A 16,641-nucleotide genomic window follows, 5' to 3' on the forward strand; every position below is an offset into this window, starting at 1 on the left:
ACGTCCTCCAACTTGCACGCACGCACGCACGCACACACCTGCCTGCCCAGTCTCTCCTCCTTAAGACTTGATGCACGTTTTAAGCTTCCGCTCTTAATGACTCCCACCTCACCTCCATCCCCTGCATTCATACACCTGTACATTGTCTCATTCCGGCAACTATCCCGAGTTACCCCCCCCTCCCCTTCATTTCTTGGCTGCCGTCAGTCTTATTATAATGGCGCCTAATGAGTCCATGTAGATGGAGGGAGGGGGGGGGGGGGGGGGCAGAGGCAGAAGTGGAGAAAAAGGGGACTGTTTTGGTAATTGGCCATGATGAAGTTTGGCCAGCAGGGTGACAGGCCTGCTAAGGAAGATGGATCATTCTCATTCGCCCCCGTAAATGCTGTCAATTCTGCCGCTCATACGGCACCATCAGCCCGCATCAAAGAGGAGGGACGCAGCTGTGGAGGCGGCGCGGGGATTTGGGGGTTGAGGGTCTGGGTGGTGGGGGGCGCGGTTGCATGGGGCAAGATGGTGGAATGAGAGAAAAACGGAGGCATACCGGATTTTGGGCGAGGGAGAGGAAGTTGGTGGATGTGACGTCAGCGACTAAAGTTTGAGATGATTGACCGGCAATGACTTTCAGCACCTTGGAGAGAGATCTTGTTTGGGTTTTTTTTCAGCTGGCATGGAATACACTCGCCAAATAATACAGTAACTCCTGCACAGTCAAGCAAAGTAGCAATCAAAAATCCTACTTTTTTTTTCTTTGAAATTTCTCATAACATTCACACTCTCTGTGTGAACTAAAGGGGAAAATGCTTGAACTCGTAATGTAAAAAAATAAAATGTATAATAGAGGAGCCTCTCTTTCTTTAGCCTGCCTAACCCCGTTTTCTCATGCCGAATCTTTGAGGCAATTCTTGTTACAGATTGGAATTAATCTAATGCGGGGAGAGGGCGGGGCAGCAACTTTTTCACACTGAGAGCTACTGTTATGATTTTGTTTTTGTTTCGGTTACAATTGGTTTTGTTCCCTCATGGGCCCTTTTTGTCTCCACCTGTTCTCGTCATCCGTGTCCCTTGTGTTTAACCAATCAGCTCGCTCAACCCTTTGGGTCTTGCCCAGGTGTTTCTCGTTGTCTCGTCACTTTGCTTGTATTTAGTTCCCTGGGTTCTGGCAGTCTTTGTCAGATCACTGTGTTGCTGTCATGTTGGGGGGGGGGGGGTGTTCTGCCATAGGTTGTTTGTTACTTACTTTGTTTTTCATGTGGTTTTCAGGACTTTGTTCATGTATTTGAGTTAGTTTTTTCAGTATACTCCTGCAAGTATTTTTTTTTGTTCATGTATTTTGTTCAATCCACCCTGCTCCACCCTTCATGTAACGGGCGACCAGTTTGATACAAATTCAGTGTAAATACCTTTACTAATACATATGATATTCATAATTAATGATGTTTATGTGGTGACACAAATCATGTTAATTTCTCACAATAATTAGGAAACCAATGAATATCAATGTGCAACACTTTATTTCTGTAAATCCCATCCCATCATTTTGAAATGATCACTTCTACAGCATTCCTACAAAACCAAAATGTTCAATCACTGGTAAACTCATTTTAGAATAGACCTGCAGGTTACTCGTTTGGTCGTTGAGGGCTACCTGGTGCCAGTGGGCACCGCTTGGGTCACTCCTGATCTGCTTGTGAGTGTGGAACATTTACGGTACTATGAATGGTTCCAGGGTCAACATAAAAAAATTAAATAGCATCACAATGTTTCAAAACTGAATAAAGAGTGCGGGGTGGCAAACACAGCTGACAGTCTAACGAAAGAAAATTCATCACAGCACTGTGACATGTTTGGTTATTTGCCATTTTGTTTCATCAGTGGCTGTTCAGCGATTGCTCTCTCCGGGTAGCGAGGTGATGCTTTGGTCCAGATCAGATCTCACATCAATAAGTGATGAGCCTTAACCGACCCTCCACCACACACTCACACACACATGCACCTTGCCATGTTGCAGTAGGGCATTTGCATAATGGTATTTCCCCTTTTTCCCCAATCGCCAAATTGCCCCGGCGCATTTCTCAATCTCTGTCTTTGTCGCTCCCTCTCTGCACATTCTTGTGTTCTGCTGATGGAAAAAGGCTTGACTGTAAACAAATACAATTCACACTGATGGCCTGAGAAAGGGAGTGTGAGGAAGGAAATCATCTGCGCTTAGATTGAGCACAGCAGGGCTGCATGGGAATGTGCATTTCGGCTCCATCCTGCAGAGGGACTGTAATAGCTGCGAGATTTTGATTTATATTATGGAGCACTTCGTTAAGTACATATGCTGAATGAGATGTAGAAGATTTGTATCCAAATATTTTAACTTTTACTTTTTTTTAATATTTAAGGTGAATATTGGTTATAAAAATTAAAAAAAACTTTGTACCCCTCAATGAAATGAATCTGTACAGGATTTTTTTTAATACAGATCTGAAGATCATAAAGGAAAATGTATCATTTAAATTAGTACATATGTTTGATATCTAACAACTCATTAATATATATTTTACTTCAATAGCTTCATGTTCATAAAACAAAAAGGGTTGTTGTTTTTTTTCCATTTTCACATTCTTGTTAGAAATCTAGAATAATCTATTTTGAAAGTAGTTAAAAGGGCGCACTGCCATTTTGATGTTTTTGATTAACTGCTCAAAATTTAAACAAGTGAAATGTGACACTCATTTTTTTATCCTTCCAGATGGAAAGCATGAGAGAAAAGAAACAAAACGTTTTGTCGTTCTCTTTTTGGAAACGGGAACTGACATTGGGACCCGGCGTGGTACGGATGGGTAGGAGGTGCTGATCTGAGCTGATTTATCACCTGACTAATGGGAAGTGATTGAAGGGAAATTCTAATGAACTCTGTCTGACAAACACACGTGCAGACACACCTTCCGCCTTGCACCCACAAATTAATTGTGCAGCTTAATAGACTACGGAGAGAGGGAAAACGAGAGCAAGGGAAAAAAGGTTTAGAAAAGGAAGGACGAGTATGTTTTGATGACAGGCAAAAAAAGATCTGCCGATGAGGGATGTGAGCAACTGATAACTATTAAAAGGAGAAAGTATAGTCGAGAGGTCACCAACATGAAGCCCCCGAGAACCACATGAGTAGCTCAGATGCCTGTTCTAAAAATAGCTCACTAGTGATGGGATATGGTGAATTTTCTAGTAATTTTCTCTAAGTGATCATTTGAAAACGTAAACACAGATTTGTAGAAATGAAGTATTGCATATTGACATTTACAGTTCCTGCCTTGTTATATGAAAAGTATAAGTATATGCTTATTATTTTGAGAAAATAATTGGCAAAATAAGTGTCTTCACAAATAGGAACCTCATTTGTCACAACTGCAGCTTTTGTGAATTGTTCTATAAATAATGGTGTAGTGTATTGTATTCATCATTGAAAATTAACAAATGGGTCATTTAGACAAATTTCTCGTCAGAGGTTTGTATCAAACTGGCAGCTCATTCCATTGCAAGGTCACACTAAAATCCCAAACTCAAAATGTAGGCTAACTATACCCCATTTATATTCAACTATGCCTAGATTCAAATTGGTCCCCACAAAGATAAAAGACACACACACACACACGCACACGCACACGCACACGCCCACACACTCAACATCAACAACAGGTCCGAACCCTTCTTGGCATATTTTAGCAAGGTCTGTCACAATCCAACATGACCATCCTTGACCACACACACACACACGCACACACGCACACACACACATGTACATGCACAGAAAAAAATCTCAAAGAGGCTGAGCTGTGGCTGTCAGTGTTAAGCATATGACTGTCAATCATCCCCTCTGGGAAATTCAGGCTGGGAAAATGTGAAGAGGGTTGTGGGGGGGCATTTTAGTTGACTCGACCAGATGATGGAAGGGGGAGCGGAGGTAGAAGAACAGATCGTCCGTCAGAATGTGTGTGTGTGCGCGCGTGCACTTGCACCTCTTTGTAATCACAATGCAGCTGCTAAAGCCAGTCTGACCCCGAGGCGACCCCGCATTTAACACCCCTGTCTGCCACCAGACCTCAGTGGCTTGACTTAGCTCACAGAGGACATTGACCTATGAATCATGGGTATTATACTCTTGACTTGAAGTCTATAGAGCTACTTCAGCCAATCCCTGTCGACCTCTCGCCCTGTGCCACTCCACTCCCCATGTTGGTCAAAAAAAATGAATGGGCTAAAAAGGCCAACTCTGCCCTTAAGGTCTAAGGCTGCAGCCGATCTGTGTTTCTGGATGCCATGACCCTACCGCTGTGTTTGCTCTCTTGCCCTTGACACTGCTCAAATCAACAAACGTGAAAGAGGCATGTATTTGAAGGTGGGCCAATAATAATTGTCATTTTGCGACTTTGGCAAACTTATTTCCTTAATATCAACCTAAGGAGCGTGCTTGAGAAGCATCGGATGGAATACAAATGCTAGTTTCTTGTTGTTTTGTTATTACACCTGTCCCTTCCACTCACGCTTACATTATTGTACGGCCGGGAAAGGGCGTGAGGTCAATTTGAATGCAACGACACGATGCAGCAGGCGCAACTTTTTGTCTATGCTCCGTGCTGAAGATTCCCAAGACGCATCAGTACGAAACTCACTGCTAAAAGTAACAGTCAGTAAATGAGAGCCAGCTAATTAACATCTTCAGTGGAATTACGTTAGCCAGCCAATAACTTTAAGGTGATGAGGGTATAGCTGGTTATGGCAGTTATTTCATTTGAAATTGCAAACGTTTTGTCTGACACTCACGGAGGAATGACATCCAATCACGTGGCAACTGATAAAAAGGGTCGTATGGTCTGAAAAAATTTCTGTTGGCCATGCATTGTCTCTATTCGATTCATTATTGAACTCCATTCATCCGAAGCAAATGTTCCAATCAGTTTTCAGCTTTGATGCCTTGTCATGCGCATATTATTTGCCCAACGCCTTCAGAATCCCAAGTGCTGGTGTCAACCATCGACATATCGTTGAAATCGCTGTTTCTCTTTTCAAGCAATCAGAATTCAAGATGGGGATGATAATCGATGAATTTTTAAGAATTATGTTGTTTGTGTCGGGTGAAACGCATCAGAACATTCTCAGCACTATACAATTAGCAATATTAAAACATGAATGACTCCATTATTGGTTCCCATAGTTGACCAAGCAGCCAAAAAAATGATCTGGCCCGTGCCTGACCTGCCCCCCAAACTCTGCACTGTGCCACGCCCTTACCTTGCCAGGGTCTGGGCTCGCATAGAGGTCAGAGCTGGATTGGATTGGACAGGATGGCTGTCTGTCAAACAGGCGGTCCAATACCTCGATCTGCTGCGGCGAGAACAGCTCCCCTCTCATCTGCTTCCTGAGGAAGTCCCGCCCGTTGTGGCTGTGCCCATTGGCCAGCGGCGACTCCTGCACACCTAAAAGGGAGGGAGGATATGTCGATGTTGAGGACCGTGGCAGACAGAGGCTATTCACAGGGAGGAATTCTAGACGGATATGAGTAGGGTGTTAGTGGTTCAAGTGTTGGATATCAGATTAGGAAGCTTGACGGAGGCGGGCAGCAGAGAGAGGTGGCAGATATAGTAAATCTCTGCAAAAGAATTAAATGAACCTCAGCGGGATGATTTAAAAAAGCCTAGATTGTGGAGACCGCAAGTCAACGCTATACAAATGCAAGCTATTACCAGGCATATGCTGTCTCTCCGTTTTGATCTCTCAGCAGCACGCCCCCTCTCTTTTCTCTCCATCATTCTGGTCGCATCAGCCATACACACCCCGACGCCAAAATATATATTGCCGCGGTATCAGTATTAGACAGTGAGCTCTCGTATCGTGCAGTTACCGCAAGGCTGAAGGACCGAACGAGACAATTATAAGAACTCTGAAAAGTCACAGCCCGCAAATGATTAGAAAAGGGAGAACCAGAGAAATAGATAAAGAGAAAAAGGGGAAAGGTGGGGATGAGGGTGAAAATCCCCTTCGCTATAGAGCCAATTCATTGCTTCAAACTGCTCCTGAGAGCCTATTTTAGTCCTGCGGTCACTGTGTGTGAGTGTGTTTGTTCAGTGGGGATATGACAGACAGTGAAGACGGCTCAGGGACCGTCAAATATTTCTTTCTTCGATTTAGATTGAAAATGCATTTGGGCAGCCTGATCTAGAAGAATAACAATTGAGTGTTGTGTTGTAAAAAAAGAAAAAAGAAAAGAAGAGTCAATGAGAGAAACATTTTCTGGCCGTCGTTTTCTATTGGTTATGCTAACCACACATTCATGACAGTGAACGCTAAAATATGTAAATATGGGGGCTACAGGTCCAAATGAGTCAAAATGATTTACGCAAGTTGAAAGGCAATGTTTTCATTGCTGTTTGTCGGTTCCTGGGCTAGCCAGATTCTGCAAAAGTAACATGAACAATCTCCGTGAAACGTTGAAGAGAAGTGACACATTTTAAAAAACTTCACATTTTAGGAACATTTGCGTCAGAGTCAAGCACATCATGATTCATTTCTTTGTTTTATTTATTTATTTATTTATTTACATAAAATGAGTCAAACAGACATGCTTACTTGTTGAGGTCTGGACTTAACGGAGTGGCCATCTTGTTCCTTTTGTGTTTACCATTCTCGATGATCATGAATCTTTCCCGAATATGTTGAGTACCGTCGCCCTTGCTCCTATCATCATATTTCGAAACACGGTGGCTACATACGATTTGTTATTCTATCCCGATGATTGAGTCAAAATGCAGTGCACGGAGGCACAGTTGATTCAGTCTCGACCAGTTTTGCCAAAGAGCAACCGTATCATTTTGAAGCCTTCAGAAGCCAACGCCACACATTTTTAGATTAACTTTCAGTGTGTGAACTGCGTGATATCAAGGGTCAGTCTTGAGGTCGAACAGACACAACCCTGAGTCGGTATCATTCTTGGCGGCTCACCCTCAACACATAGTGCGCCTGGGAAAAAAAAAAAAAAGAAGTTGCCATACCTTCAGGACACAAAACCTTTCATCTACTCTGACAAACACGGTCCTCGATCATAATCTCTCTTTCTCTGCTTCTCCCCATAACCCACACAAGCGAGTGCGCGCACACGGCTGCTGCCGTATGGTTGTAACGTCCGCGGGTCTCTGGTGGTGACAGACCAATCAGGCTGGAGATAAAGCCAGTATGATGCTTCAGCCTGGTAACCCACAGTGACCCATTTAATCCTGTCGGCCGGTCCCCATGATGGAATTAAATTGATCAATCATGTAGCTCTGATGGCACCATTTCAGCCATCTTATTGCTTTTTGCCGTCTCTCCGTCACTCCCTCACACGGACACATACAAATAGACACTCTCAAAAGTCGGACTCAGGCTTGCCCAGATTGTGCAACCACAAAGCACCAGACAAAAGGGAGAGCTTGGAGAAACAACACAAACTACAAGTAAGAACAAAGCTTTTGTATTTATGATGATCAATATTGTCCATTCGTCTGGATGGAGTGTGTGTGTGTGTGTGTGTGTGCGTGTGTGTGTGTGTGTGTGTGTGTGTGTGTGTGTGTGTGTGTGTGTGTGTGTGTGTGTGTCCGTGTGGCTGGATGGGCGGGTGCGGAGCCTGATATCCGGCTGGTTTCATTGTATCCATGGATGGGTAAAGAAACTCATTGCCGTGACGGGTTAAATCCTATTCACCGCTGGACACGCACACACGCATACACACACAGCTGCCTCTATCTCTGGGAGTCCGTCTCAGAAGGGAAGTGTTTCTCTTCCCTCTTCTTCAGAGCAGAACAAAACAAACAATGAGCCATTATTGTTCTCTTCTCTGCCTTTTTCCTCTCTCTTCCGCCTGCTTTCCCTCTCTTCCTCCCTCCATCGTCCTTTTGACCCGCTGTTGACATTTTTTTTAATATCCCATCAAAATAGATTACGCACAGGAAGAGAGGTCACCTGTTGGACTATTTCAGTATTGTGCGAGTGGATGTGTGCGTGTGTTCATGCGTATGTGTTTGTGTTTGCAAGAAATGCACTTGACGAATATTTTACTCAAGAAATATTTCACTGCGCACCAACAAACAAGAATGTCCAGTATGTGTCCCGGAATTTCTAAAGTATACCGTGCGTTAATCATCCAAAATCAAGGGAGCGTATTATACGCGAGTGCATTAAAATTACGACACCTCATCACATTGTAAAGATGTTTACCGGTACCTTGAAGATTTGAAAACAGAATGCTATCCTTCCTATATGATGTGTAAAATCTAATGTTCAACTGTATTATCCTCAGTGTGACTCACAGAGCATTGCAAGTGCAGCCATATTGGTGATCATGTCATTTCATATCTGTTCCTACCGTGTCCGTTTGACGTAACGCGGCATCAGATTTTGCGTCTTACATTACTCGGCATCAGAAATGCTCAGCGGTGAATTTGTAACATACTTGCATCATGCACAGAACTCCTCATACCAGGTAAGAAGTTACTAGTAACTTCTTCCAGACACTGAAGTATCAGTGTCGTCAGCGTAACAGAGAGGTTAATACCAAACAAAACACAAATTACTAATGTAGATAATAGTTCCGTTTTGGAGGATAGTTGCCATGTTACCAGCATGTCTTGAGACAGCTATTCCTTCTTATGTGTGAACCTGAGTGCTGTGAAGAACACGGGAAAATCCACCGGAGAACAAAGTTTGTATGTGTGAGGGCCTCTATGCGTGCTGCTGAAGGATGAAATATTTGTTTTAAGTTGAATGAACGTGACAACACCCCGTCTAATTGTTTTTATTCTTCCACACCTTTGCAGACACCAAACTAAACAGCAGCAAGTTACCATCTTAAGCTTAAAGCAACCATATTCTGTGGAACATCTGGGCACTGTCTAGCTGAACACAAAGCTGATATACTTACAGGAATTGAAAAAAGACACACAGAGATCTTAAATCATTTTTGTGCCAATTAAGTAAAACGGGGTAATTTTCCAAGACACACCTGATGATGGCAAACATAGATTGCAAAAAAATGCAGTGAATGTGACCTCATGGTGCTAGCCTGTGCATGTGAGTGTGTATGTCCTTTCTAAACTCCAGTGATCAAAGGTTGTTCTTTTTTTGGGGGGGAGGAAGGGGTGGTGGGAGAGACTTGAGGAACTCTGGGTGAAGGGCAGAGACTCCCTCCCTATTCTCCTCCATCCTCCCCTCTTGACTGCACCGCCTCATGCTCATTCCCAGCATCTTTTTATCCGGTAAGCTGTTGCGTGTCACAGTGGATGCACAGGGGGTTCAAAGGTCAATTTGGCATGCTGGTTTAATAATCTGAGTGAAATGATTTTGTTTCAAGTTTTGTTTTAAGCAACACCTGGATGTTTTTTTTCTTCTCATATAGTTAAATAGTACCATGTGTCCCAATAAAAACAACAACAGTAACAACAACACGCGCACCAAGATAATCGGTCAAGAAACAATAGTCCTCTTTTATCCCCACAAGTCAAGTTCTTCCATTCAATCCCATTCATCTACATTCTGTCCCCCATCACCCAACTCCCCCTTCCCTAACCTTTACTTCCCCTTGGTTTGGTTGGGGGGCACAGGTCATCACAGGGCTTTACCAACCCCCCCCCCCCACCCCCCACACACACAACTTTCTTTCTTGTGGCGGATGTGTGCAGAAGTAGCAGGTGCATATTAACTTTGAGAATACAAACAACAGAAAAATAACTTTCCTGAACACAAGTTTATCTCGCTGTCAAATTCATTGGGGCCTGTGGACAAGAAGTTGAGCATCATGGCGATTTGGACTGACAATACCCAACTCTGTTCTTTAGCATTCTAAAGAAGGTGACAACCGGGCGGTATTGCACCTCGAGTATTTGGCAACCAACAGAAGAAAATGAACATGGGGAATTTGGGGTGCCAGTGCAACCTTTCATTTTAATTTGAGTATAAGTAGCAGGACCAGCCAAACTTAAAAAAAAAGTGTGACTTACAAGTAGAGAAATACGGTAATTTATTTTTGCCGTTCCAAAAATGCACTTGGTAAACAAGATTTTCATCTGAATTCAGTCTTGTGCAAACGGCACTTTAATATGATTTTTTTTCTTAAGTATGGTTATTGTTGAGTAGCGGGTCTTCATTCATACACTATAAATTCAAATGTCTCCCTGGGCCAACATATGGGGCCAAGATGAAATAATTGTGTCCTGTTTGCGTTTGTCTATGTCTATCCATGTCGCTGCATGCTGTTCCTCCTGTCGCCCCTCGCTGTGCCTGTGTGTCATTATCCGGCGGGGGTTGCTCTAATGGAAGCTGTGATTAGCAATGCTGTTAATTAGACCACCGAGTCAAACAGGCAGACCTCCGCTGCAGCGGGGCTGATGGCACATGCACGATTGAGACGACGCAATGCAAGTTACGCTTTCTGGATGCTTCAGTGAAATTTGAATGAGAAAGTTCAGTCAAACAATCAGCGTGCTACACATAAAAAAACAGTGTGGAACAATCACGCTCCAAATTAGATTACAGCACTCGTATTTGAGGCTCTGCCATCGTTGCGAGGGCACGCATAATAGTTTATCCATACAACATGACATTTATTATTCAAGTCAAAGAAATACAGTCTCCAACTAAAGGATCCCAATTATGGGTCATTTCCACTGCAGATATTTGGGCTTGTCAGCTCAAAAATAGCACAGAAATTCATTGGTACCATAATGAGGATGGCTCTGCTCCCTGTAAATGATGTCTGTTTGACAGCATGCCAAAATGAAACAGTGTGATCACAATATGATGATAATTAGTGGACTGGGGGTGTGGGTGGGGGGTATCTTTTTATTCCAAAACTCATTATTCATTAATCAAGTTAACTTGTTCAAGATCCAAGTGCTCACGAGGCGTTGAACCAATTAGTTGACTATTTGAGAAGTAATTTTTTACTACTCCACATCAGCATTTACAGTTTGAGGTCAACTAGCGGTGACCGTTAATCACGTGTTTTTGGCATCTCGTTTTTTGACTTGCCCTCGTCTGCTGTTTTAACCGGACTATAATGTCTTCCGCTTTCCGCCTCTGACTTGTTGCATGTATATGACGTAAGCGTGTTGTGCTACTTGTACGTCAGTTTGCAATTTTCCTTTCAGTTTGTCTACATGAGGCACAAAATGCAAATTTTGACTTAATTCAAGCCGTGGTCTTTATGTGAGACCAGTCCTTGACACAAAAAAGGTTGAGGACCGCGGTCAGCTATTTGGCATTATAAGGTTCTTAGCTGTGTGTGGTCCGGTGTCTTTTCGCTGATGCGTAACAAGCTTGTAATCTCACCTGGCTCTTTTCTTGTTGTCTGCTGAAATGTTTTACAAATGGACACTACATTAGGTACATCTGCACAGTCTAACAAGGTCTAATACATCCCTCCATCCATTATCTGATCCGCTTATCCTCACAAAGGTGACAAGGGTTCTGGAGTCTATCCCAGTTGTCTTCAGACTGGTTGCCAGCCAATCGCGGGGCACACAGAGACGAACAACCTTTCGTGCTCACACTCAAGCCTCGGGAGAATTTAGAGTGTTCCATTAACCTGCCATGCATGATTTTGGAATGTGGGAGGAAACCAGAGTACCCAGAGAAAACCCACACATGCATGGGGAGAACATGGAAAATCCATACAGGAAGGCCGGAGGCGGAATCAAAGTCTGCACCTCTGCGGTATGAGGCGGACGTGCTCACCAGTCCAACACCGTGCCACGATAGGTCGAATACATGAGTTGTAAAATCTTCCTTTACAATGCTAATAACGTTTGAATGACACAAACAGATAGAGTTTGATTGTAGTTGCATTTGGCAGTGATGTAACTGCACTACTTCACGTGGAGGTGTGTTTTAGTTACGCTATGAAGGTACATCAAAGAAACAAAATCAAAATGAAATGATTCAGAAATTGATACCTAACTGACAGTGTAAATCGAAATTATTTCTCCAAAGGCTGAATTTTAGATACAACCACAGTTCTGAACCTCATTACATTATGCAAGTGTACCTAATATTTCACCAGTGTGTAGTGTGTGTGGGCGTGGAAGAGGAGGGGTATGGGGGGTTGGTTTGGACGGCAGCCCCCAGTGGTTTTCGCCAACCCTCAAAACCCCCTGTTCAGACATCTGGTCCTGTCTCATTTACCGTAGGAGTCTTTCTGTGTGATGACTTTTTAATGCCTCTGACAGAACCACATACACACGTACTCATTAACATACAGTCATATTTACAGTATGTGAACACATTCACACAGGCTCCCACCACCATTGACAGACATACAACATTGATCAACAGTGAAAACGATTGGGATCGATAGCGTATGAATAAACTTCCTGCTAAATGGCTTTCCAGCAGGGTTTGTGAATGAAGATATTTGGTGTTGTGTTCAGGTGTTGCATGTGCACACACATCTGTCATTGATCGTCATGTGCACGGCTATTCCCAACTGGGATTTCCATACTGGAAAGGAATTGAGGGCGATCCTGTAATGGGTTTATCTTTGTTGTTCACTTGTGAAAATAAATGTGTGAGCAGAATAAATAAGTATAAAATGAACACAAAGCAGGGGAGTAAACATATAAACTTACATGCAAAGAGATTCTCTCTTCAACCCACCTTCATCTCTCTTCCTTTTCCCAACATCAGCAGCTGAGCTGATACCCAGAATGCCGCTGATGGAGTACGAAGAGCCGGCAGAGTCGCTGGTCACCGCAGAGACCTGTGTCGCGGCCACTGATGTGGCTGAAGGCAAAGAAAGTTGCATTTGTTAGCAGTCTGTCATTCTGAGATCTAAGATAACACCCCCCCCCCCCAAAAAAAAGTGTGTTGTCTTAATTGTGCAGTGATGTCATGAAATAGTTTGAAGTACTTGTTTAGTGAATAGTCTCACAGAGCTCTGGCACTGTGGGTAGGTCGTTCAACTGTCACTCAAATTTGTTTATACAGACGGTGGCTGTGACACATCCTTTTAAATTAAAACGGGAAAAAAACATCTTATATAAATACACTTAAAGCCTCCAATGGCTGGAATATATTCCATGGTGTCGTTGTGGGGCTTTTCCTTGCTGCGATGAAAGGCAATAGCCACCTGCTAGCTACCGGGCTAACCGCTTCCGGGTCATCCGATATATTACCGGCTCGCTTTTTGTTGTGTGTGGGTCTATATAAAGTTCTTATAAACTTAATTTGACCTCCTGCATGGGCTCCAGCAAATCAGTTTCTTTTTTCGGCATGCCAAGCAAGGACTGCGTCTCTTTGTTTTATGTTTAGTTTGACAGTAAACTTCAAATGAGAATTGAGTCTCAAATTGGTGCTCACAACGCATATCGCTAAAAACTCTAGTAGTTGTGTTACTCGTATCTCAAAGCACAAGTATAATCTCATGTTTTCCATTCCTTGTCAACATCTGTGACTTGTGACAAGACACTGTTTTAATCTTATGCCTCTGTCTCCAAACACACTTTGCCTAGTGAACATGGCCATGAAGACTAACTAGAAGCAAGAAAAAGTCTCAGTGGGGGATGAGACCGTCAGTATTTGTCTCTTTCTTTAGTCTCACCCACCCTCGGGGACCCTGAGGGGGACGAGTTCTTCGTCAGGCGACACGGCAAAAACGTACTTGTCATTGCTTTAGACACGCACACACATTAACAACATCCAGTCACTCATGCCTGGTCTCCTTATCTGTGCCCTTATAAGCAAGCGAGGGGCTGAGTGACAGTCTGGTATCCCATGAGGGACATAAAGGTGAGAAGGAAGACATCCTAATCCTACCTCCCAGCAGACCCCCCCCCCCACATCCCTTCCCCAACAACACAGAAGAACAAGAACTTGAAGAGGAAGTTTTAAAACACACACCTACACACACACACACACACACCAATCCCCGAGGATCTAGACGCCCCCCTCCTCCCTCCACTCTGTTACACCTTCGCCAACAACGGGAAGATGATAATGAATGCATATCCTACCTTTTCCTATCAGTTGATTTAGCACTTGAATTATCTGATTTTCCTTCCTTTTCATCGCCACTGTTTTTTTTTTTAATCTGAATGTAATGCTTTTATTCTGCAAATCCAAATGTTCAATTTTCTGCCTGGGAGTGGGACACATTTATCTGGATAATCTGCGAGCGTGCGAGTGTATCTGTGTGTGTGTAAGAGGAAGAGCCGGGAAGCCATGCATCTGAAATTAATTTAGATTAATAGATGATGTGTAATTATGAAGATATGAGAGACACCAAAACACAATCCGGTGCTTGAAAGTGCGAAAATGATGAGGGGGGGCAAAGAAAGGCTCTCATATTTATTTGACATGATTTGACATGATAAAGTGATATTACGATTTAATTTTCATCATGACTCAACTTTTATGCGGTATAAAGACAATAATTGAGAAACGACAAGTATCACAGGTAATGTTACTTTAATTCCTCAAAAATCAAAGATTAGACCAAAGATTCAATCTTGAATCGTTTTCGTCCTAATGACCAAATTTTATTGGCTGTATCCATCTGAGTGTACGTCAATGGAGCTCGCTAAAATACTGTATAGATTATAGGTGCAACGATGAATCAATTAATTGACAACTAATCAATCATCATATTAATCAACAAACAAGACCAAAAGAGTGTCCAAATCCTCAGTGAAAAAGGCCCTTGTGATGTTGCGCGGTGTGTTGATTACACGTTTGTGCCACGTAATGGCAACCGTTATGCAACCGAAACACTCATTAAAATTATTAAAATAATTAAAAAGTTATGCATTCAAGGGTTTCGCTTGAATGCAAGATTATCCTGAGTTTTAAAGTTCATATCAGTGCTGCTGTAAAATGTGCTTCGACAAGCGAGTCAGGTGCCTACCTAAGTTGTGAGCCGCTACCGAGCCCGTTTGGCCCGGTGGCTGCTGAACCTTGGTCCGAATGATCCTACAGGAGAGAGCAGACATTCATGTGTGACAAGTGGTCATTTCTTGTGTGTGCGAAAGAAAGAGGGATGCATCAAGGACATGAGAACAAGATCGTCGTGGGAGCCACGCGGTGTGTAAGCATGCAAGTGTGCGTGCGTGCGTGCGTGCGTGCGTGCGCGGAGAGGCTTGCGGCCGGCCGACATGGCAGAGGGGCCTCACACTTCCTGCTTGGCTGCTCATGCAAGTCCCTTTCTTCCTCTTTCCTCGCCTTTCTTTTCCTTTCCTCCCGTTCCCTTTCTCCCCTTCTTCCTTTGTGTCCAGTATTCCCCTTATTCCTCCCTTTTGTCTGCACTGCTTCTCTCTCCTATTTCACTGTCCCTCCCTCTTCGGTGGCTCCGTTCATGCTCAAGAGAGAGCCTTGTCATTGTATCATCGTGTTGAACCACTGAGCTGCAGCCACTTCATACATATGGAGAGGGCTCTTAACTAGGCTTACCGTCGTCCCAGAAATATATCGACACAGCACACTGCGTGACACTCATTGCTATACTGTCAGTGGCACGAGAGTTACTACCTTCCAATGTAAAGTTGCTACACGCAAACACTGATCAGAACATTGGTACCTGTTGATGGAGCTGACGCTGGGCACGCTGTCGTTGTCGCACACTCTCTCGGCCAGGAGCCTGTCCCGGATCTCCCAGGCAAACATGGTGGGGTTTTGGCGTTTGTAATCGGCAATCTTGTCAACCACTTTGGGTGTAGCAACCTTTGGTTTGGATCCTCCGATGACACCTGGCCGAATGCTGCCTGTTTCGTAGTACCTGGTAAAGCGCAGAGGAAGCTTGTGTTGGCCATGATGCCAGTCTGTTCAATAACGGTGGTCTGCAGTAAATTTTAACCAGAGCTGGCTTTATGTTTCCTAAAATGTACTTTGGATTTTTTTTTCCAACCATATGAATCTTTTTTTGTTTGTTTTTAAGCTTGAACTATAATTCCTCATTCAATATTGATTTTACCATGTGCCGTAATTTATAGCTATGAAATGAATTCCAACGACTGTTTAACGTAACCTTTAATTCATAAGTATTATTGACGATATTAATATGCAGTATCACTTATTACAATCCATCCATCCATTTTCAAATCCGCTTATCCTCACTTGGGTCGCATACGCGTTGGAGCCTATCCCAGCTGTCTCCGGGCAGTAGGCGGGATACACCCTGAACTGGTTGCCAGCCAATCGCAGGGCACACAAAGACAAACAACCATTCGGGCTTACAATCACACCTAGGGTTAATTTAGAGTGTTCCATCAACCTACCATGCGTGTTTTTGGAATGCGGGAGGAAACTGAGTACCTGGAGAAAACCCACACAGGCACAGCCGGAATCGAACCCTGCATCTCCGCACTGTGAGGTGGACGTGCTAACCTGTCAACCCCCGTGCCGCTCAACAGAATTATGTGACCGTAATTTATATCTATTTTGCTTGCATTCTATAGATAGTTGAGATGACCTCGATCAAAATGACTACAGTGACAATAACTGTAATGCACTTAAATGCACTCAAAACGCCGGTGTGAAAATACTCACTTTTCGACAAATGGTTGCCACCTAGATTTAGGCTAAACTTGTAAACAGATACCATAGATGGCTTAACTATGTTGTCCTGAGCAGCGTAGGTGG

The 16,641-nt window shown here is 43.5% G+C and overlaps 1 protein-coding gene across 5 annotated transcripts in view; it reads right to left on the reverse strand.

The window, feature by feature from the left end:
* The window catches only part of pax5 (paired box 5), a 45,522-nt gene that overhangs the window by 14,163 nt on the left and 14,718 nt on the right, over positions 1–16,641 (reverse strand). For 3 of the 5 annotated variants that reach the window (XM_052084261.1, XM_052084262.1, XM_052084263.1), the window contains exons 3-6: positions 15,581–15,778; positions 14,912–14,976; positions 12,667–12,792; positions 5,278–5,462 (exon numbers count right to left, since the gene is read on the reverse strand). In XM_052084261.1, the coding sequence (XP_051940221.1) occupies positions 5,278–5,462; positions 12,667–12,792; positions 14,912–14,976; positions 15,581–15,778 (574 nt within the window). The remainder of the gene's footprint in view (positions 1–5,277; positions 5,463–12,666; positions 12,793–14,911; positions 14,977–15,580; positions 15,779–16,641) is intronic. The other 2 variants (XM_052084264.1, XM_052084265.1) reach the window with 1 other exon arrangement.

This window comes from Hippocampus zosterae, chromosome 13 (genome assembly GCF_025434085.1).
Source record: "Hippocampus zosterae strain Florida chromosome 13, ASM2543408v3, whole genome shotgun sequence".
In the NCBI taxonomy this organism is placed as follows: domain Eukaryota; kingdom Metazoa; phylum Chordata; class Actinopteri; order Syngnathiformes; family Syngnathidae; genus Hippocampus; species Hippocampus zosterae.